Source organism: Capricornis sumatraensis, chromosome 2 (genome assembly GCF_032405125.1).
Source record: "Capricornis sumatraensis isolate serow.1 chromosome 2, serow.2, whole genome shotgun sequence".
Lineage (NCBI taxonomy): Eukaryota > Metazoa > Chordata > Mammalia > Artiodactyla > Bovidae > Capricornis > Capricornis sumatraensis.
Window position 1 is genome coordinate 167,699,902 of NC_091070.1, and position 24,348 is coordinate 167,724,249.

A 24,348-nucleotide genomic window follows, 5' to 3' on the forward strand; every position below is an offset into this window, starting at 1 on the left:
TAGAAGCAAATCAAATTTGTCTCCCTTAGGAACAGCAAATCAAATTATGAGTCTGTCAGATCAATTCACTATGCAAGTAGGATGATAGCCTTCTGAGGATTGATTTTTCTTTTATCTTTAAGCATTTTAAAGAATGTATTTATCTAGTTGAGAATTTCTCATCTATCCAAACTCACTCAAACTCAGTCTATTTTTAGATTCCTTTTAAATGGCAAAGGTGAAGCTAAATTACAGATCCTAGAGAAAATCACAACTAGAAAAAGAATAAAATTTTAAACTGTTGTGTGTACCTGCTCCAGCAGGTCTCACCCTCTTTTATCCCACAGTGCATGATAAATGGAATTCACAAGAGCAGTGGCTGCTCCTGGGCCGTGACTGACCCTTGGAAGCACAATTCCTGCAGCCCTTTTTCTCTCACTCAAGAAACTTGAAGGAATGCAAATTAGTAAGACTGACATTATTATAAGGATAATCTTGGGTCATTCAGTTCAGTTCAGTTCAGTTCAGCTGCTCAGTCGTGTTCGACTCTTTGCAACCCCATGAATCACAGCATGCCAGGCCTCCCTGTTCATCACCAACTCCTGGAGTTCACCCAAACTCATGTCCATTGAGTCAGTGATGCCATCCAGCCATCTCATCCTCTGTCGTGCCCTTCTCCTTCTGCCCCCAATCCCTCCCAGCATCAGAGTCTTTTCCAATGAGCCAACTCTTCTCATGAGGTGGCCAAAGTACTGGAGTTTCAGCTTTAGCATCAGTCCTTCCAATGAACACCCAGGACTGATCTCCTTTAGGATGGACTGGTTGGATCTTCTTGCAGTCCAAGGGACTCTCAAGAGTCTTCTCCAACACCACAGTTCAAAAGCATCAATTCTTTGGCGCTCAGTTTTCTTCACAGTCCAACTCTCGCATCCATACATGACCACTGGAAAAACCATAGCCTTGACTAGACGGACCTTTGTTGGCAACGTAATGTCTCTGCTTTTGAATATGCTATCTAGGTTGGTCATAACTTTCCTTCCAAGGAGTAAGCATCTTTTAATTTCATGGCTGCAATCATCATCTGCAGTGAATTACAGTCACATTGGGTCATCACTTTATTTAAAATAAATATTCCCAAGCAATGGTGAAAGGTATGGTGTTTTGAGGGTGATTTAAAGTCCCCTTCACATTACTTGACCACTCTACTACAACCCAAGTGAAAATGCTTTAGTGTCTGTTTTTACTAAGTATCAGCACTTTAACTGGGCTTCCCAGATGGTGCTAGTGGTAAAGAACCCACCTACTAAGGCATGAGACATAAGAGATGCAAATTTGATCCCTGGGTCAGGAAGATCCCCTGAAGAGGGCATGACAACCCACTCCAGTATACCTGCCTGGAGAATCCCATGGACAGAGGAGCCTGGTGGGCTACAGTTCATGGTCTCGCAAAGAGTTGGACATGACTGAAGTGACTTAGCATGCAGTACTTTAACTATGAACATCACACTTAAAAACAAACCATGGTGAACTGTTACTTTAAACAAGAGTTTGAATTTGCATTAAAGAAGCCATTATTTCAGTTATTCTGCTAATGATCTCTGATGAAGCAGACATACTTCATCCCCTAGTCTCTGATTTCTCAAGCAGGATGTAAGCATCCCAGAAGATGGCTCAAGATGATGAACTGGAGTGCAGGAAGAAAGATTAGATAATCAGTTTAAATTGATTGTTTAAATTTGACAAGTGGGAGAAATTAAGCTTCATAAATATTTAATATATAGACTGACAGTGTGGCTCCCACTATGTCAGATAGCCATATGTTGCCTATGGAGGGACTACATGTCTTTGTGAGGTCCGCGTGTGTGTGTGTGAGACAAAACAACAATTAAAAGCAGCCACAACTGAGATGAGGGAAAAACCATGCGGAGGATCATGGCACTATGAGGTACAGACGCCAGTGCCTTCTAAGGGCCGGGATGGTGATGCAGAGGCAAGCTACCTGCTGGGGTGAGAGTCGGGGACTGCCGTGGACTGAGAAGTGCTGCACTGTCTTGTGCCAGCAGAGCTACCTAGATACAGGAATATGGACTGGGAGCTGCAAACCTCCAAGTTTTCAGACAAGCTAGAAGCATGCTTTTCAATATGCAGGGTTCCAATTTTAGAATTTGATACACTTAAAAAAAATTGTGTGAAGCCCTTGATTCAGCCTGAGCGCTTCCGGTTTGTGGTCTCAAGTTGACAGAAAGCTAATGGTTTTGAATATCTGTATCCCCTCCCTAGGGATTTTAACTCTGGCTTCACTTGCTAGTGGCTTTGGGCAAGTTACTTAACTTGTCTGAACTTCAGGTTCCTTACCTTCCATAACACCAATATTTATTTTCCAACCAATAAACATCTAATGGAACTTGATATACTAAAGGCATGTGCTGACTTAGCAGGGCAGGGATGGGGGTCATGGGGTGACAGTGGTGAGAAAGGAAGAAGAATGGAAAGAAGTTTACAGCATACATGAGACAAAGAACGGAGCACACTCCTGTCTGTGGTGAGAGACAGACACAGATATACATACAAAAGCAAACACTAATTCCATAAAGATCAATTGAGCACTAAGAAGAACTGGTTAGAAAAAAGGTAGCACGTTCATAATAGCAGCAAAATTAGGAACAAAGCAAACAAAAAATGTATAAGACTTTTCTACGGAAAACTATAAAACTTTACTTATTGAAGAACATAAAACAAGACTTGAATGAATAGAGTGATAAGGAAATGTTCATAGATGAGAAAATAGTTCTCCAAACATTAGCCTCTATAAAATATAATCTGTTGAAATTCAAATAAAAATCTCTACAGTTTTTAACGAAGCTGACCAGCTGATTCTAAAATCCATAAAGAAGAATAAATGGATAAGTGTAGCCAACTTAGAACAGAAGAAGGATCTGTCCTTCAAGCATGAGAGTATAATTTAGAGTTCCTATAATTGAACCGAGGTCTCCTGTGCTGCAGGCAGATTCTTTACCATATGAGCCACAGGGGAAGCTCCAACTGAAATCGTGATATTGATGCAGCAATACCTTAACAGACAAAACAAATGAGGAGAGAAGTCATGTAGCAGACCCAAGTCTATACAGGAAGAAATAATTTCAGTAAGAAAAAGATGCACTAGTCAACACATGGTTTTTGGAACACTGGATACATTTTTCATTTTCATTTAAAACATAAAATAAAATTTTATCTCTGCTCACACTGTATACAACAATTAATGCAGATAGAATAAATACTTGGACCTTCTAAATAAAACTAAAAATAGCTAGAAAAATATAGAATATATTTGAGACTATAGGGAATGCTTTCTTAAGATCTAAATGCAAAAGCCAAAAGGAAAATAATAACAAATTAACTATATTAAAATGTAAAACTTCCACAGGACAAAAGATAGGACATGATTCTGTATATTTTTAAATCATGATTCAGAAAAAGTGGAGGAAAATATGATCAAGATATACAACAAAGAATTAGTGTCATGAAACTCCAAATCACTAGTTAAAAGCTCAAGTAATCCAAAGGACCAAGGTCAGTCATGTTTCGACAGTTCTAAAAAGAGGAGATGCGTAAGGCCAATAAATACAGTTTTTCAGATTTTCCAGTTCTCTAGTGGTTGGGAGAATACAAATTAAAACAGCAATATAGAAACATTTCTAATGTATCAACTAACCTAAAATAAAATTTGAAACTAAGTATTGGTGAGATCAAAGAAATAGGAAAGAAGTAATCATAAATTTATATAATCAAATTTTAATACTATATTAACAAAAATTAAAATATAGATTTAAAGCCATACACACACACACACACAAACTTCCCTCTGCCCTAGAAAGCCCATTTCTAGAACTATTCCTGAGAGATCTTTTTGAGATATGCAAAGGAAAATGTTTGTAAGAATGTAATCAGTGCTCTTGGTAACAGCAATAATTATAAAAGCTACCCAAAGTTCCACTACTAAAATATGATAGATTTATAGAATATAACATCATGAAACAATTATAAGAATGAGCTTGATCTATATGTACCAAAACATGCATGAGGAAACAGAATGCATGAGGAAAACAGAATGCATGAGGAAAAATAGCAAGTTATAGGATGATATAAATAGCACTGGGGAAACTGTAGGAGCAGGTCACTGCAAGAATAGAAAGCAGTCCAGCGTGCTGTGGAAAGTGCGTGTACGTACATAAACTTGGAGAATTAGCTCGGGCCAGCGAGTTGAATATATTGTTAATTATTATCATTAAAAAAATAGATTTAGTGTAAATGGTCCACCTTCATTTTCAATAATAGCACCACATAATTCTTGGTTTCAGCTTTACTGTGTGTTAATGAATCCTCAGTATAGAAATCAAGCTTTTTTTCTCCCCACTCCTAGCTCATGGACTATGAAATTCTATAACCTTTAAAAACCACCTTGCTTTGGTTCTGACTGTGGACTCTAAACTGTCTATTGAAATCTTGGCTATGCAGTGAGTTTGGTTGGTGATGAAAAGATCTGAGATTTCCCATTCCTGCCTATCTTGATTCCTTTCCCCTCTCCAGTCTGTTATCTCTTTCCAACAATCAGGCCAAAGGAGCAGAATTTTCTCAAATTGGAAGGAACTACCATAAAATGCAAGGAGAACCTGGGCTACACTATGGCAACAAGGAGAGTCTCCATTTCCTGCTTCAAACGGCAGGTCTGAGAGCTGGGAGAGGGCAATGTGCACTGAGGAGGAAGAGCAGGAAGGAAAGATGGGGCAATATATGTCGTTTGTGATGGAAAGGGCTGGTTGTCTCAATCCTGTTTTCCCTGCTTCCATAACAGCTCTGAAGCCAGGCCCATGACTGACCGTGTGACTCCATGTCCCAACCTTCCTTACAGTTAGGGTGTAGCCATGTGATCTAAGTTCTCATCAATGGGCTGTGCGAAGTGGTAGTGTGCTGCCTTGGGGTCTGGGACATAAGCAGTTGAACACGAACCTTCTCCACTCTGTTCCCTCTTTCAACCACCTGGAAGTAACCGTGGCAGCGATCTAGTGATCTAGCTTTCACCACACAGTTGTCCACCATGTCCCAGTGCAGCAGTTAAAAAAGCATGTTCTTGAGACCCATGGGGATTGCTGAGGCCCTTTTAGGGGAGAATACAGGTCAAAACTATCCCCATACTAATGCTGAGAAACCGTGTGCCTTTTTACTTTCATTCTCCAACAAATGTACGGGAGTTTCCCAGTGGCTACAGGAAGTGTGTTATCATAGCAGCGGGACTGCAAAAGCAGACATAAGAACCCAGCTCTCTTATCAAGCTACAATTTTAAGAGGTTTAAAAAAATGGAAAGCAATGCTTCTCATATCACTATTTTTTTTTAGTTTTGGACAATATGATTATTTTTCACAAAAATGTGTTATCTCTGTTAACCTGAGTGGATTTATTGTTATTTTTAAATGACTTAATAGTTAAAGATTTCCGTTTTAATTTCTCATATGCTAAATATCAACAGATATAGTCCATGTATGTGAAAGCTTTTTGAATTCATTAATAATTTATAAAAGTGTTAAAGGGTCTTAACCAAACCAAAACAAACAAATGAAAAAATGAGAACCACTGCTTTAGGGGCTAGAGGAGTAATAACTTGGAAAAAACCTGCATCTGTGAATGAACCTGAAGAACAAAACTGTGAATGAATGATGACCCTCTTTCATGGAAAGGCTGTCACATACAAGAGAAATAAGGTTATATTATGCCATTGTGTCTTTTAATTATAACAAAATGGAAATAGTAACATGAGTAGGACGCTACTATATCAAAAACTAAATATATGCCATTGGTTTTCTTGGTCAGTAAAGGCGCAGATATTTTAGACTGGAAGTTGATGACCCTTGTGATGCCATTGCAAAATAATTGGAGTCACTATTGTGATAACTTTGAAGGCAGACCACGTTCCTATGGAGCCCACAGCTAGAGAAGAAAACGCTAAAAAGAGCTAGAATGTTAGTGTGTGTTCACTGTTTTTTTGTTGTGTTTCACAATATATAAATAGAAATAGATAAGCCTAAGAAAGTACTGACTGTACAGAGCTTCTCCATCTTCGGCTGCAAAGAATATAATCAATCTGATTTTGGTATTGACTGTCTGGTGATGTCCATGAGTAGAACTGTCTCTTGTGCTGTTGGAAGAGGGTATTTGCTATGACCAGTCAGCAAAAACAAGACCAGGAGCTGACTGTGGCTCAAATCATGAGCTCCTTATTGAAAAATTCAGACTTCAGTTGAAGAAAGTAGGGAAAACCACTAGACCATTCAGGTATGACCTAAATCAAATGCCTTATGATTATACAGTGGAAGTGACAAATATATTCAAGGGATGAGATCTGATAGATACAGTGCCTGAAAAACTATGGACGGAGGTGTATAACATTGTACAGGAGGCGGTGATCAAAATCATCCACAAGAATGCAAAAAGGCAAAATGGTTGTCTGAGAAGGCCTTACAAATAGCTGAGAAAAGAAAAGTGAAAGGTAAAGGGGAAAATGAAAGAGATATCCATCTGAATTCAGAGTTCCAAAGAATAGCAAAGAGAGATAAGAAAGCCTTCCCAAGTGATCAGTGTAAAGAAATAGAGGAAACCAGTAGAATGGGAAAGAAAACTAGAGATACCAAGGGAACATTTCATGCAAAGATGGGCACAGTAAAGGGCAGAAACGGTGTGGACCTAACAGAAGCAGAAGATATTAAGAAGAGGTGGCAAGAATACACAAGAAGAACATAAAAAAATAAATATCTTAATGACCCAGATAACCATGATGGTTTGATCACCCACCTACAGCCAGACATCTTGGAATGCAAAGTCAAGTGGGCCTTAGAAAGCATCACTACGAACAAAGCTAGTGGAGGTGATGGAATTCCAGTGGAGCTATTTCAAATCCTGAAAGATGATGCTGTGGAAGTGCTGAGCTCAATATGCCAGCAAACTTGGAAAAGTCAGCAGTGGCCACAGGACTAGAAAAGGTCAGTTTTAATTCCAGTCCCAAAGAAAGGCAATGCCGAGGAATGTTCACACTATTGCACCGTAGAACTCATTTCACATGCTAGCTAAATAATGCTGAAAATTCTTCAAGATAGGCTTCAACAGTACTTAAATTGAGAACTTCCAAAAGTTCAAGCTGGGTTTAAAAAAGGCAGAGGACCCAGAGATGAAATTGACAACATCTGTGGGATCAGAGAAAAAACAAGAGAAAAACATCAACTTCTGCTTCGTTGACTATATTAAAGCCTTTGACTATGTGGGTCACAACAAACTGGAAAATTCTTCAAGAGACTGAAATATCAGACCACATTATCTGCCTCCTGATAAATCTATATGCAGGTCAAGAAGAACACTTAGAACAGGACATGGAACATCAGACTGGTTCCAAATTGGGAAAGGAGTATGTTTGGCTGTATACTGTCACCTGGCTTATTTAACTTATATGCAGAATACATCATATGAAATGCTGGGCTGGATGAAGCACAAGCTGGAATGAAGATTGCAGGGAGAAATATCAGTAACCTCAGACGTGCAGATGACACCACCCTATGGCAGAAAGTGAAGAAGAACTAGAGCCTCTTGATGAAAGTGAAAGAGGAGAGTTTAGAAGCTGGTTTAAGATTAGTTGTTTGTCAGTTACTTCATTTGTTATTATTTTCTCCCATGCCAAAAGCTGTCTTTTCACCTTGCTTATAGTTTCCTTTGTTGTGTAGAAGCTTTTAATTTTAATTAGATCTCATTTGATTACTTTTGCTTTTATTTCCAGTATTCTGGGAGGTGGGTCATAGAGGATCCTGCTGTGATTTATGTTGGAGAGTGTTTTGCCTATGTTCTCCTCTAGGAGAGTTTTATAGTTTCTGGTCTTACATTTAGATCTTTAATCCATTTTGAGTTTATTTTTGTGTATGGTGTTAGAAAGTGTTCTAGTTTCATTCTTTTACAAGTGGTTGGCCAGTTTTCCCAGCACCACTTGCTAAAGAGATTGTCTTTAATCCATTGTATATTCTTGCATCCTTTGTCAAAGATAAGGTGTCCATAGGTGCGTGGATTTATCTCTGGGCTTTCTATTTTGTTCCATTGATCTATATTTCTATCTTTGTGCCAATACCATACTGTCTTTTTGACTGTGGCTTTGTAGTAGAGCCTGAAGTCAGGCAGGTTGATTCCTCCAGTTCCATTCTTCTTTCTCAAGATTGCTTTGGCTATTTGAGGTTTTTTGTATTTCCATACAAATTGTGAAATTATTTGTTCTAGCTCTGGGTAGTATACTCATTTTCATATTGATTCTTCTGATCCATGAACATGGTCTATTTCTCCATCTATTAGTGTTCTCTTTGATTTCTTTCACCAGTGTTTTATAGTTTTCTATATATAGGTCTTTAGTTTCTTTAGGTAGATATATTCCTAAGTATTTTATTCTTTTCATTGCAATGGTGAATGGAATTGTTTCCCAATTCCAGAAAAATAAACGACCCAATGAAAAAATGGGCCAAAGAACTAAATAGACATTTCTCCAAAGAAGACATATACAGATGGCTAACAAACACATGAAAAGATGTTCAACATCACTCATTATCAGAGAAATGCAAATCAAAACCACAATGAAGTACCATTTCACACCGGTCAGAATGGCTGCATTCCAAAAGTCTACAAACAATAAATGCTGGAAAGGGTGTGGAGAAAAGGGGACCCTCTTACACTGTTGGTGGGAACGCAAACTAGTACAGCCACTATGGAGAACAGTGTGGAGATTCCTTAAAAAATTGCAAATAGAACTGCCTTATGACCCAGCAATCCCACTGCTGGGCATACACACCGAGGAAACCAGAATTGAAAGAGACACATTGTACCCCAATGTTCATCGCAGCACTGTTTATAATAGCCAGGACATGGAAGCAACCTAGATGTCCATCAGCAGATGAATGGATAAGAAAGCTGTGGTACATATACACAATGGAGTATTATTCAGCCATTAAAAAGAATACATTTGAATCAGTTCTAATGAGGTGGATGAAACTGGAGACTGTTATACAGAGTGAAATAAGCCAGAAAGAAAAACACCAATACAGTATACTAACACATATATATGGAATTTAGAAAGATGGTAACAACCCTGTATGCGAGACAGCAAAAGAGACACAGATGTATAGAACAGTCTTTTGGACTCTGAGGGAGAGGGAGAGGGTGGGATGATTTGGGAGAATGGCACTGAAACATGTATAATATCATATAAGAAATGAATTGCCAGTTTAGGTTTGATGCAGGATACAGGATGCTTGGGGCTGGTGCACTGGGATGACCCAGAGAGATGGTATGGGGAAAGAGGTGGAAGGGGGCTTCAGGATTGGGAACACGTGTACACCCGTGGCAGATTCATGTTGATATATGGCAAAATCAATACAGTATTGTAAAGTAAAATAAAGTAAAAAAAAAAAAAAGCTGGTTTAAAACTTGCCATTCAAAAAATGAAGATCATGGCATCTGGTCCCATCTTTTCATGGCAAATAGATGGGGAGACAATGGAAACAGTGAGAGACTTTATTTTCTTGGGTTCCAGAATCACTGCAGATGGTGACTGTAGCCATGAAATTAAAAGACACTTGCTCCTTGGAAGAAAAGCTATGAGAAAGCATATTAAAAGCATATTAAAAAACAGAGACAATACTTTGCCAACAAAGGTCTGTCTAGTCAAAGCTATGGTTTTTCCAGTAGTCATGTATGGATGTGAGAGTTGGACCATAAAAAAACTGAGTGCCAAAGAATTGATGCTTTTGAATCGTGGTATTAGAGAAGGCAACAGAGAGTTGTCTGAGATTCCCTTGGACAATAAGGAGATCAAACCAGTCAATCCTAAAGGAAATCAATCTGAATATTCATTGGAAGGACTAATGCTGAAGCTCCAATACTTTGACCACCTAATGTAAAGAATTGACTGATTGGAAAAGAATCTGATGCTGGGAAATATTGTAGGCAGTAGGAGAAGGGGATGACAGAGGATGAGATGGTTGGATGGCTTCACCAACTCGATGGACATGAGGTTGAGCAAGCTCCAGGAGTTGGTGATGGACAGGGAAGCCTGGTGTGTTGCAGTCCATGGGGTCACAAAGAGTTGGACACGACTGAGTGACTGAACTTACTGAAGAAAATACTGACCAATTTGCAAGCAGAAAAAGAGAAAAGAAAGCATCCAGTAATTTAAGACCTCACAAGATTGAAAAAGGCAACTGCTTCTATATCAGTAGACAACAGAAGACATGGTTATTGTTGCTAAAGTACTCCCAATAACAATGACCTCCTTCCAAAAGTAGGGACCCATCCCTGAGGCAAAACAGAGACTGAGGATGTTACCTTCCTTCCCAAGCCTGTTGCTGTATATGGCCTCAAGTATCTGCCATCAAAATGAGAAAACAAACAAAGCAACTTAATATCTACATCCAGAATAAAACTTTGAATGTAGTTACAGGTACTTGGAACTACCTACAAGCAAAAAGGGTAGAAACCTATCAAATTTTGGAGAAAATGGTTTTTACCAAAGCAACTATCAGCCTAGTCAAAAGAAGTTATGTATTTTTCACACTTAAAATAGCTCCTAAAGAGGGCATAGTCTCCAATAAATTATTTTGATGTGACCAGGCAGAAAACAGACAGTTTCTCAGAGGGCCAGGGGCCTCAGAAGAGAACAGGCAAAGAGTTACTCCCTGAGAGAGAACACGGACTTACTGATGGGACAGCCCAAGAAATAACTCCACCCTCAAGGCAAGGACCCTTAGCAATCCCTGCCTCAAAGGATTTATTTGCTGTGGTTCAGGGACTACCGTTTACATTGTCCAAACCCTCTTTCCTGACTAGGAGCCTTTATTTCACTTCTTCTGGTCTTGCTCTCCCACTGTTTATTGCTGGCAGGGAGGTTAGATAATTTGATGTTTACCAGTTGACCAGGATGAAGAGTCCAATCTGGATGGAATGGAGAGATCTTAATATCAAGTAGATTCTTGACTTTTGGACTAGATGATGGGGTCTGGTCTATTTTCTTTGGGGAGTGAGTGAGTACTTTCTGTGTGGGAAGAAGGGAGCATGCAGACATTTGGATGGTTGGAAGGGCAAACTTGAAAAGAAGCTGATAATCAGTTCTTAAACCCTTCCACAGTCATAGAACTACATTTCCTGGCCTGCCTTGCAATTACAACACACCTAAATTCTCAACAACATCATGTGAACCGAAGTGATGGATACCACTTCCCAAACCTGGCTCTTCAGACCTTCATGTTCTCTTCTCCTTACATGCCAGCTGGAACCCATATGTGATGGCGACCCTGCTTTGACCATACAGATGATGACATGTCCTAGGAGGTGGCAGAATGACAACTTGGGGCAAACCTAAATGATCCCAAGGAGAAAAGCTGTTCAGCCAATCTGGACTGTTTTCATTGACATGATTCTCTATAAGAAAAAAGCCAAAATACACTTCTTTGATCACTTAAGTGTTAGGTCTTTTTGTTACAATGGTCTTACCATCACTAGAATATATAGTTGATGTCAGAAATCCATCTCTTCTTATGCTCTGGACTTGTAAGGAAGTCTTAGGGGAAACTACTTGCATGTGTGTTTATTTATGCTCACGTGTGCAGTAAAAAAAAAAAAAAGCTAGTTAAAAATAAACTTTGAGGAGTATGATAAAATAAAAATATATATTTAGTGTTTGTCCCTGACTCCCTGCCCAGAGTTTCTAAAATACTTGGAATTTCCTGAGTAACAGCAGTGTCTTTTGTTGTTCATAATTCACACCTTCTGACTACACTTGAGACTAGGCTAATGAGGTGACTCAGGGCGCGGCCCTAGATAGCATTAGGATGGTGGCTGGTTGGCAGAAAGACCTAACATGAGATGAGAAGGTGGAACTTTCAGCCCCACTCCCCAGCCTCTAGGAACAGGAAGGGATTTGAGACCGGCTTATAAAAACTCTCCAGCAATGACGTTTGGAGAGCTCTTGTCTTTGTGAACACACGCATGTGCCAGAAGAGCCGTGCTCCCACAGCAAGGTCTCCACCACCAGCCCCATGCATCGCCTTACACATCTCTTCTGTTTGGCTCTTCCTGAGTTGTGTTCTTTGTAATAAACTGGTCAATGTAAGTAAAGCGTTCTCCTTATTTCTGTGTCAGTCTAGTGAATTACCAAACTTGAAGAGGATGTTGTAGAAATCTCCAAATTTACACTTGGGTGGACAAAATTTAGGATTTTTGAATGATGTCTGAAGTGGCAGGAAGTCACGTGGGACTGAGCCTTAACCTGTAGGGCCTGCATTGACTCTGGGTATTTAGTGTCAGAGTTGAATTCAATTCTTGGACATCTAGTTGGTGTCAGAGGATTGGAGAATTGGTGTAGAAACTCGCCACACATTTGGTGTCAGAAGTGGTACCAGAAGAAAAACATCCCAGGAGATTAAGCCTACACAGAGAGTGGAGTGATAAGGGCTGCCTCTAACATTCACTCTACCTAAACACTGCAGTTTTGCCTCTGTCTCTCTGAACTCCTGCAGGTCAGCAATAGCAGCACCAACCTCAGGCACCACTGGACTGCCAGCAAGGGGCAAGAACCTGGTACAGTGCCAACCTAAGAAAGTGTTACATTGGACTTTTCTGGCCTCAGAAGTGTGGTTGAGTAATGCACTGCTTATTCTACAGATATCAGACCATATTATGGAACTTGGCAACACGTGTCCCCAAACTGATACTGTGACCTTTCACCCGCTGTTATGAATGGTCACCACTCATGCCCAGGCTACAGAAGACATAGCTGCTGGAGAGTCATGTATTTCTGCCCGTTCCTCAGCACCTGCCCTGCTGCAAGCAATACTAGGAAGAATTTCAGGATTCTGCCACATCACTTTAGGTTTCTGTGCCTGAACTAGGTGCAAGCTGGGGATAGCAGACATATGTTAAACTGAATGAGAAGCTGAAGTTTTGATTTACATTGGACTGAGCTTTTTTTTTTTTAATTAAAATTTTTTTCTGGCTTTATTGGGATATAATTGTGGATAGCATTTTTTAATACCTGAAAATGAAACTATCTGTTATTATTTTGAAGTGAGCGAGAAAACTATAGGATCTGCCTGTTTAGGATCCTGTAGAGGATCCAAGGAAGAAGCAAGAGACACATAGCATATTTGAAAGGCAATAGACAAAGCAAATCATGTAGTTTTCTGCTTGCACTTGCCAAGTGCATTTTATTCAATGAGTAATGTAGACCAGGTTTGGGTGTGAACTCCTGCCTACTTGGCTATCATGCTTCCACCATAACCATGAATCAATGGAATGGCTGATGAGGTCCCTGTTTTCAACAGCAATATCATTTAATAGCAATAGCAACAGCAAAAACTTGATTTTTTATTAAAATTTTTCTCTCTTCAAGGCCAGAGCAATTAGAACTAAACCCTTATGCTCACTAAGCATCAGAGATTCTGGAGCGAGAAATATGATCAGGAGAGAAAAATATTCCAGCACAATACACATCCCCAAAACAGTTAATGTGAGTATTCAAAGGTAGGCTTCCCAGGGAGCTCAGTGGTAAAGATTCCACCTGCCAATGCAGGAGACGCAGGAGACACAGGTTGGGAAGATGCCCTGGAGAAAGGAATGGCAACCCACTCCAATATTCTTGCCTGAGAAATCCCATGGACAGAGAGGCATGGTGGGCTACAGTCCATAGAGTCACAAAGAGTCAGGCTGAGTAACTGAGCGCGCACACACACACACACACACACACATTCAAAGGCAGGTTTCACAAAGCTATCTTCTGGCCTTGAAACTGTCTAACTCCAGACTTCTTTTATATGAGACATAAATTGACAACTTATTTCACTCAGTCCTCTTTGATATAATATCTGTCATATATTGAAAGCTTCTCTAAATAAGCAAAAGATAAACAACTTTGTAGAAAAATAGGCAAAGGAAAGCAGGTATTCACACAAGGAAGAAATATAAATGGTCAATAAGTATCTGAAAATATACTTAACCTCAGTAATAACTAAAGAAATATAAAAATAAAAATAAAATACTGTTTTTACTTATCAGGGTGGCAAAATTTTTAAATATAAATTATATTTGGTTGGAAAGGGTCTTGGGAAATATACTGTTATTCAACATCAATGGGACTATAACTTGGAAAAGTCTTTTGGGGGGACAGTTGGGAAATAGCTATGAAAATTAAAACTGCATTTGTATATGAGCAGGACACATATCAATGCTTGGGTGTGTAAAAGTGCAATGTATAGAAAATGGCTTGGAAGGATACATAATAAGCTTAATGCTATTTCTATTTCTCAGGAGAGGACAGACAGTGGAATGGAAGAAGAGTATTAATGGAAATTCGCTTTTTACACCAAGACATAAAATTTGCTGTGTGTGAGTGTTAGTCAGTCGTGTCTGACTCTTTGAGACCCCCATGGATTGTAGCCCACCAGGAACTACTGTCCATGGAATTCTCCAGGCAAAAATACTGGACTGGGTAGTCATTCCTTTCTCCAGGGGGGTCTTCTTGACCCAGGGATCAAACCCAGGTCTCCTGCATTGCATTCTTTACCATCTAAGCCACCAGGGAAGCCCTAATATTTGTTATTTTTGTAGTTAAAATTTTTGAATGGAAAATTAGTCACACTAGCTTTTCAAAATTAAATAGTTAAATATATAAGGAAACAAAATATTTTAATTGATTTATTTCCCTTTAAAATAGGTTGTTGAGTATCGAGCAGGCATAGTCTGCTCAAATTTAAGTAAGTTTTGGAAAACTGAACCATAAACCATACCTTGTTATAGGTAGGTAGGGTGATATTTTACATCCCTGGGCAGTACTGATCATGACTTGCTTTTTTAAAAAATAAATTAATTAACTTATTTGGCCACACCAGGTCTTAGTTGCAGCACATGGGATCCTTGATCTTGGTTGCCACATGCAGGATCTATTTAGTTACAGCATGTGGGATCCAGTTCCCTGACCAGAGATCGAAATCAGTCTGCCTGCATCGAGAATGTGGAGTCTATTATTAGTTATCTTTTCTTTTTGGCAGAGCCTGTCTTCAATTTTTAAGCACTTGTGCCAAAGAAATGACCTCTGCTAACCCAAATTTATGTACTTGTTCATTTTCAGGCCAAATTCATTCCAAATAACAGCAAGTCTTTCAAGAAATGTATATATTTTTAATATCAAAGATTTAAGCACACACACACACAACAGTCATTTAAAATATAAGGAGACAGTCTTACTTGGTCCTCAAAAGACAGAGCCTGAGCGACGTCTCTTGGAAATCCATCGATAACAATGCCCACTTCATCAGGCATTTGCATCAATTTTTGTTTTATCTCTGTAATTGTTGTTTCCTTTTTTTTTAAGAAAAAAGATGAAAAACCACAGTTAAACTTACACTGACAACTCGTAGAAGAATCTTTGCAGGACAGAAGCAAATTATAACAGTACCTGTGGGGCCAGTTCTCCAGTTGTAATTATTTTGGCAATAAGACTCCATTTCCTATTGCTGCTGGTACTATGGATCTTCTTCCTTAATAGTTCTCCTACTGAAATATACTGAAATCCATAACGTTCTGCGATTTTCAAACTCTGAGTACCCTTTCCACTTCCTGGACCACCTGTCATTTAAAACAAGCAAAACTGTGACCTTCTGATACAATAAGAAATCCCCTTTTATACAGCTATTGTCTTTACCTTGAGATGAAGAGTCTAGACCAGCAACCAGTGTGGAAACTATTCTACTTGTTTGTGACATTCTCAGAGCTACCTCTGAATGCAGAGAACTTGTGGATTTTGCTAAGGAAAGGGTAGAACTGTCATGATCAACTTATTAAATGAAAGAGACCTTTTTTCCTTCACCAATTTTAGTAAACAACTAATTTTAAAAGTTGAATAATGCACCTGAAATTGCTTCCATTTTTTTCTGTGTAAGCTCTAATACTTTTATCCTCTGTAATAAAAAAAAATTCTGTGAGATACAAAAGACAATGATCAAAATGACAGAAATGTATTACACAACAATAGAGTTCAAGTGCAGTGAAATGTAAAAATTAGTTTTAACCAAAAGCACAGCAATATTGACATGGCTTCCTTAAATTTTTCTTTGAACTGTCCAAGCATCTCCTTGCCTTGTCGCCTTTAAATTCAAAAGAAGTTTGATGCAATAAATATGAAGAGTGAAAAAAAAATATGAAGAGTGAATGGAAGAGATCTTTAAGGTAGAACAACTTCATAGAACTCATAATTTTGATTTTGTGACACATTAGCATGAAATAATCAATATTTTGCAACACAGATCAATACCAATAATTGGGAAATGCCATTTATTTCTTTTTAAACATAAGCACCTAAATAATTATAAAATAGATACCTCAAATTTTATTTGCAAATATTATATTATCTTGGTTGATTTATATTTTTAGACAACCTAGATTAATTGGAATCTAAAGTCTGGGTAAATTTTGAAATAATGCACATAACAATCATCCCACTCTGATTTGTTATTTGTTGGCAATTATACAAATAAAATATTTTCAAATACTTAATCATAAATTATTGAGTGTAGACAGAATATTTTTAAAATATGCAATGAACTATTTTTGGTAATATTCACTGAAATATAATTGCAATTTGTTAAACCATATTGAAAATAAAAAGTCAATAGAAAATTGAGTTGATGGTCTCTTTACTAATTCCATTTACCAATTTTTTTGGGGGTAGAAATCATTCTACATATCATTATTTAGTACATTAAAAAAAAATTCTTGTTGCAACTAATAATAACAACAAAAAAAAGGTATTTGTTTCACTTTGTTTTGGATTTTGTAGGAGAATTCTGAGTGTGTCAACTTGGTTGGCCAGGACTTATTTTCTTTAAAAAATGTTTAATATCCAGAAGTCTAAGATCAGCTAGTATACTGAGATCCTTTTTGGGAATGAGATCCTCGTAAAACTGGCTTTTGTCTTTTCATTGCCTCATTAAACTTAGAAATTTATTGACATTTTTGACATTCTCTTGCTAAGAAGCTCTAAATACAATCCTACTAGACTTATCATTAAACTACTGTTAATACTATACTAAATTCATTACTGCCAAATGAAAAGCAAGCTTTGGTCTCAAATATTCATAGCTGCTTTTGGCCTATTAAATCATGGCTTGAAGAAAAATAAATACATGACCAACGCTGTCAACAAAGTCAAACTAATTTGATCCCTGAAGAATGAAAGTTATCTTTCATAAACTACACTTTCACACCTTTCTTAATCTTATGATCTCATAAGTCATCAAATTAAGACACCACAAATTTCACTGAATTAAAAAAAATTCAAACATGCTAAGAAAGTTATGGCACCTTCAAGAAAAAATAGCTTTTTGTCAACTAATAGAGGCAACAGTAGAAACAAAAAATATGATTAGCATAATTGACAGAGAATAGCATTAATATATTGGATGAATTTGACTACTGAAGCATCATAACAAATTAATCTTATTTTCTTCTCCCTGAAACCAGAGTAAGTTTAATTTGCTCTATTTATTTAATTCCACTACTTTAAATATTAGGATCCCTCTTATTCTTAGATTTTACAATTATGCTAACATAAGAGAAATTCATTAACATCTGTGCCAAGAAGACTAGCTTAAAAAATTTTTTTTTGTATTGCCAGAAGGGAAATTTTGCTTATTTAGATGTGGGGATCTGTACTCCCCCACTCTTTGTCAGGATGGAACTAATAAAAATTTGTAAGGTTCAGGTACAATTATTTTATAATTCCTCAAAAGTCATAAAATCGTCCCAATTTTCTCAGACAACCTAAGGTTCAATTCTTTTCTTCTCTTATCTCAGTCCTCTAAAAGTTACTTTTGCTCACTGGTTCTGTTTCATTCTTATAACACATAAAATGTTATAACACATTGTATAAGTCTAAAACCAAAATCACACCCTTGGGAAACTAGTTGATTTTATTCAGTAAAAAAGAACTGTGAAGTGGATGCGATTGGAGCATTTGTGTCTTCTCCACAGATCTTAGTTTACGGAAATTTTAAAATAATTTTCATATAAAATTCACAGTGTACAAAAAATTCATATACATGTGCTATTTTTACAACAGCAACTTGTACTACACCCTTTTCATGAACAATCAAGCTTTCGTTTGTTTATCTTGATAATAATCACCAATACTGCACTAACAACAACAAGAAAAACAAAACAGAGAATATCTCATTATAAGATGGTGAAACAATTTCCAACAATTCTTTACCTCTGGCTTTATCTTTTAATAAGGCATTTCCTTGTCTTCTCGGTAAGAACTCCAAAATTTTAAGCACATACACAAAAATTCCAGTTTCAAGAATAGATAGAGATTTATGGCATAGTAGTTAGTGGCTGCCATAAACCATGAGAATATTTTGACATTTTAGAAAATTGATTTCTGTACTCTCACACTACAATTATTATAACAATCCAGGGCTAAATATATTTGCAACTTTATTTTCATTAGACTTATAGACGTACAAATGTCCCTCCTGCTAGTCTGGTCAACTTGAATTCTTTTTCTTATGTTTATTGACATGTTTTTTGCTAGTTGCCATCATCATTAGATCTTTTGGGAACAGTATTTCTTTGCTTGGGGGCTGTATACATGTGGCCTTTGGCTAACAACTGCTGGCTAGAATATAGCTTTGAATATCTCACACTAGATTTTTGCTTTTGGTCATCTTTGCAAAAGATAAGTCAAATTGGAAGTGAGACAATGATTACAAATGTTTCATATTCACAGGTCTCTCATAATTCTACAGCTTTTGAGGAAGCTAGAATTGCAAGGGTGGTTAAAAATGCATGTTGTAAAATTACTTGAGACATTTTCAATATCTATTCCTTGTGAAATGGCATCAGACTGATACTTTCATATTCAGCATAAGATTCACCATGGCAATTAAAAAAATTAACTATTATCCTAGTTATATTCATTAATACTCAGATGTTACTTGCTGTGTAAAACATCGTTCTATTAGATTTCCTTGTCTAATAATATCAAACTTAGATTTCATTGTAGGTGCCAGTATGTCATAAGGAAGATTCATTTATATGAATCTTTACCAACATATTATTATTATTTATTTTTTTCTCAAAAGTTAATAGTAAAAATTCAGTTTGTTGAGTTAAAGGGAAAAAAACCACATCATGTTTAGGACACTTCTAATGGATGCAGTTACCTACGTTAAAAATTAAGCAGATAAAAACCACAAGACAATAAATCTTGAAGAGGTCACTTGTTTTCAGTGACCAGGAATTTCTACGACATTGTAATGAGATTCTATAAAAGTGCAATAGGCATTAAATATAACAATATATTTTATTGAAAATGATACTAAAAATATGTCCATCTACTGTCTCTCGAGTTTTTGTTTCTATTCTACTTATTATCCAGCTAAGTATTTGCAAATATGGTGCATAGTTGACATAATTTTTGGAACATAAACATACGAACAAAGAGAGCAATAGCATAAGAATTTTGCTTTCTGCCTCATACCTATGACAAGAATGATTTTTGGTCGAGGTCTAGTAGGATCAAAGACCTCATACTCCTCAATTAGCTCTGCAGTCTCAGAAAGGTCCGTGTCACTTTCTATGGAGAATTGATGAATTGGAGGGAGCCGATCATACCGCCGATAAGGAAAGTTTGAATTTTCAGGCATTACTGCAAAAGAGTAAGATAACTTTGAAACGGAAAAAAAAAAAAAAGCACAATAAAACATTTTATGCCCTTAACCAATTAGTTGAAGAAATTTTAAAATTAAATGATTCTGATTGTTTTCAACTGAGAGTAGATTCCTGTCCCCTTAAGTGGTCAGCAAACTCTTCCTTATAGGGTCAGATAGTCTCCACCTGGGGCTTTGAGGGTCATAGAGTCTCATACTACAATTATTAATAGTTAGGAAAACAGTCTTAGATAATAAGTAAACAAGTGGATGTGCTTGTGTTCCAATTAAACTTTGTTTATAAAAAACAAGCAGGAAGCCAGACTTGGCCCTCGGTTCGTAGGCTGCCAACCTCGGCCCTAGTGGAACATTAAGTTCGCCTAGTCTTGCTTGGTAGTTCATGTATATCTTGTTCTCCGAAAACGGTGCTCGCTAGAGTAGTGTACTGCATACCTTCACAACTTTCACAACGATATGCAGCTGCCCATGGAGATAATGCTATCATATAATGTTTCATTTATCCATAAATATAGATATGCAGTCACTATGATTCAGGTACTATGGTGTCATTCCGTGGAACAGCTTGGTGGCATAATGCACAAAACCTTAAGGTATTGTTACAAGGCAGAGAGTAGCGAACATTTTCTACATTTGGAACATCTTTCATTGTCATTTAACTTTACTTTCCCAATATTTATTATCTTTAATCTCCTTGATTAAAAAATGTGACTATGAAGATTTAAATTTATATCTACAATAGTGACAAATATTTGCTATTTATTGTTAGACATGTTAGTGTGTTGAGGATGGTTCAGTAGAAAAATAAAATAAGATGTAATCCTATCCTCACAGAGCTTACAATATAGAGCTTACATGCTTATTTTTGGTAGCAGTATGTATGCCATGTTTTTTAAGTGCTAAAATGACTATCTCTATGGTAAACGCCATAGGAGTTCAATGAATGAGTAGATCCATCTGGGCTGGAGTGGTATAAAAGAACTTGCAAAGGAGGCAGGACTTGAACCTCGAAAGACTAGAACAGGTGATGAAATGTAGAAAGGATTTCTCAGCTGGGAGAAATAAAATACAAGACTCGAGTTGGAAATACAAATGACATATTCAAATAGACCAGAGGACAGAGCTGGCAAGCCCAAGTCAGGCACATGGCCTCAACCAGCTGTTGATATTTGATTCATAGATCCTTCCTTCTTCATCATGGTCTGGTATTCAAGGAGGCAAAGAGAAGCTGTAACTACCCCAAAGGCAACAGCACAAAGGAGACGGAAGGTCGCCTGGCCTTCCATGAGAAATCTGGTTAAGGGCATCACTGGATTTTAGCATGGCATAATGCTCACATCACTCCAGGGGATGCTGATCAGGCAGAACTTTTCATTTTCTGTTCATACAGTAAATGAGGTCATTGACTACTGACTCATGGGACTCACTTTATTTACAAGAAAAGAGTGAGGTTGTCTACAGATGACAGTGGGTATTCTTTAGAAAATTCTGGGAAGGGCTATGTCAGTAAAGGCACTAACAATATTATCCTGGTCTGCCTTGAAATTGAATTGCTTCATCCAACACAGGGCGCCACTTTAAGCATTATCCTTAACTATTTTCTTCCCTCACTCTTCACATCTGTCCCCATAGACTTACCTCTAAAACATATCTGTAACACAGTTTTTTTTTTTTTTTTTTTTCTGTGTCTCCACTAACACAACTATTTCCCAAACTACCATCATTTACCCAGATGACTGCAATAGACCCCTACTGGTTGCTTGCTTTCACACTTGGCCGAAAGTCCATTGCTTGAAATACTCTTTCCTTACTGAGCCCATGGCTAACTGCTTCTTGTCACTCACATTTCAGTTTAAATGTCACCTCCTATAAGAGGACTTTACTGACATTTTAATCTGGGGCAGCCGCTCAGTTAGTTTCAAGGACATCGCCCCTTATAATAATGGTCTGCACAGCACATACCTCTTCACCATCTGAGAGGCCTCTAATTCATTTGTTGTTTGTCCTCTCCCATTAGAAAAAGTTCCATGATAGCAGCAACTTAGCACGCACATGGAGAAAAGCCAGAAGATGGGTAGGTAGTGTGTGGTCACAATGTGGAGGACTTTAATCACCAGGATAATGGTTTCAGCTTCAATCTGGTAGAAACCCAGTGGAGGCTTTTTTAGGGGTAGAGGAATGACATAATGAAATATGTTTTCCAGGAAAATAAATCTGGTGGTGGTTAGAATGGATTTGAGTAGGGAAAAAGTAGGAGGAGAAAGAGTACAGCTAGAAGGCTGTTAAAGTGATTCACACAAGAGAAGTGAGGGCTTAGGTAAGAGGGGAATAGGGGATATGGAAATGAGTGCTGGATATGAGGGACATGATTTGGATAAGGACATGATTTGGATTAGGATATGGGCTTCCCAGATGGCGCTAGTGGTAAAGAACCTGCCTGTTAATGCAGGAGACATGAGTTCAGTCCCTGGGTCAGGAAGACCTCCTAGAGGAGATCTTCTGCCATACTCTTCTGGAGGAGGGTATGGCAATTCACTCTAATATTCTTGCCTGGAGAATCCCATGGACAGAGGAGCTGGTGGGCTACAGTTCAAAGGGTCGCATGGGTTGGACATGACTGAAGCGACTTAGCGCACACGCACACATGAGAGATCAGTGAAGGTGCCTGTTCAAAAACAACTGCCAGGTGAAAAGCCTAAAAGATAGGAACGCACTGCATTTCATACTGTATCTTCCTGCCCTCTCTTTAATGTTCCAGAAATACTGGGCTGCTCTCCTTCTTGTCTTTATCCAGGCCTCTCCTATGTCAGGTATTTCTGTTCCCTGTTCCCTAGTACACTCTCAACCTCCTCCGTCCTTTTCTATCTGACACCTACTCAGCTTTCTGTCTCTTATATTAGCATATCAGGTCTTCCAGGAAGACCACCTTGAATCTAGCCAAGGATGGATCCACCTGCCTTGTTAATATCAGCATATGGTATTTCCTATAGCAGTCACTGCGCTTCTAATTACATATTTAATGCTTGGCTTCATCCTACACTGTAAGTTCCGTGAGGGCATGTGCCATGTTTGTTCTTTCTTGGAGGCTACACAACCTCAGTCTTAAAAGCGTATCTGACACATAGCAGTACTCAATACATGGTTATTTTACAGCTCAACTGACTTATTGACTGACTCCATGGAAATAAGAAAAGGTGGGTCGTTTTGAAGCAAATATGATATGTTTAGTTTTTGACATGTTCAGTAAAGATGACAATGAGATATTCCAAAAGAAAAGTTCTATGGACATTTGGCGCTATGGGACTAAAACTCTTAATTTATGAGTAATCGTTTGTTCAGTTGTACATACACTGCAAAAAAATGGATGTTCATCTCACATTTATAGTATAACATTTTAAAGAACTGTCAGCTAATAATTTATTCTTGTTTTATATTTTTACTTAGAAAAGTAAGTTGCTTAAAAATTATTAAAATGTTTTATTTCACAGAATAATTTTTCATGATAATTATATATTAGCATAGCTCTGTCAATATTTCAGCAAAAATGTACAAATCACTTTTTATTTCTAGAAATAATGACAACACTTTAAGTTTCAGGGAAGTTAGCAATACTGTTTATTTTTTAACAATGTATTCTATAAATCACAGTTAAAAACCTACAGAGCACAAACTTGTATAGCATTTCATAAAATAAAATTTTATTATTTCAGGATTCATCAGTTTGGAAACTATTTTCTGCCTTTTAGGCTATGTTCCACATATCAGACAGTGTGATATAACATTCTTGTTTCCATAGTATGTGAAAGCTTTTATTTGATGATTAAGTAAAAGATTTCTAAGTGGGAATTCTGGTAAAGTGTCAATAGGTATGGAAAGTCTAAAATTCACAAGCAATTTCAATTTTAATGAAAGTTACACCTACATTTTCCATTCCTATTGTAGCTCATTCTGCTAATTGAGGGTTCCAAAATGGTCATCAGTGGGTCCAGTGCAGCCCCATAGATGTGCTTTGTTCATCTTGATGTTTTCCCCAAATTTGTGCTTGACTGCCTTTAGACAATGACTGTTCCCTCTAGTCTTGTTCTCCAGTTTCACCATATCCCCACCATTGTCTACTACATACTTGGCCCGCCTGGCTTCTATATATAATGAAGACAAGTAATAGTATAAAATAGAAGCATTCCAATTTCATTTTGCTACAAAGTTCTAGTTTATACAACCAGTCTGAGAGCAGCTTTTCAATTAGGTGAATGTCACATCCTCTTAGACTTACATTTGAAAGCATAAACATATCTTAGACTAAATCCAGTAATACTTAAGGTTTGTAGTGCTTACAGGTTTAAAAAGAAATTCCCCATATTTGTCACTTGATTTAACAAGGGCAGAGGGCATGTATTTAACATTGAGCCAGATACAAATATATTATGACATTCTGGGAAGGAAATTAGCCCTTTGGGGAAGGTGTATGAACCCTTCAAGCTCACAGAAATATCATTGTGTTCCCTTAAGCAGTAGTTTCCTAAGTGGTCTGCCACCGTGATAACTGCCTACAGGTGCTCTTTTGAACATGGAAGCCTA

General features: G+C 37.6%; 1 protein-coding gene across 1 annotated transcript in view; it reads right to left on the minus strand.

The window, feature by feature from the left end:
- AK5 (adenylate kinase 5) overlaps positions 1-24,348 on the minus strand; it is a 266,778-nt gene that overhangs the window by 235,843 nt on the left and 6,587 nt on the right. Inside the window, exons 3-5 of the mRNA XM_068965869.1 lie at positions 19,584-19,751; positions 15,501-15,670; positions 15,290-15,403 (exon numbers count right to left, since the gene is read on the minus strand). Of these exons, the coding sequence (XP_068821970.1) occupies positions 15,290-15,403; positions 15,501-15,670; positions 19,584-19,751 (452 nt within the window). The remainder of the gene's footprint in view (positions 1-15,289; positions 15,404-15,500; positions 15,671-19,583; positions 19,752-24,348) is intronic.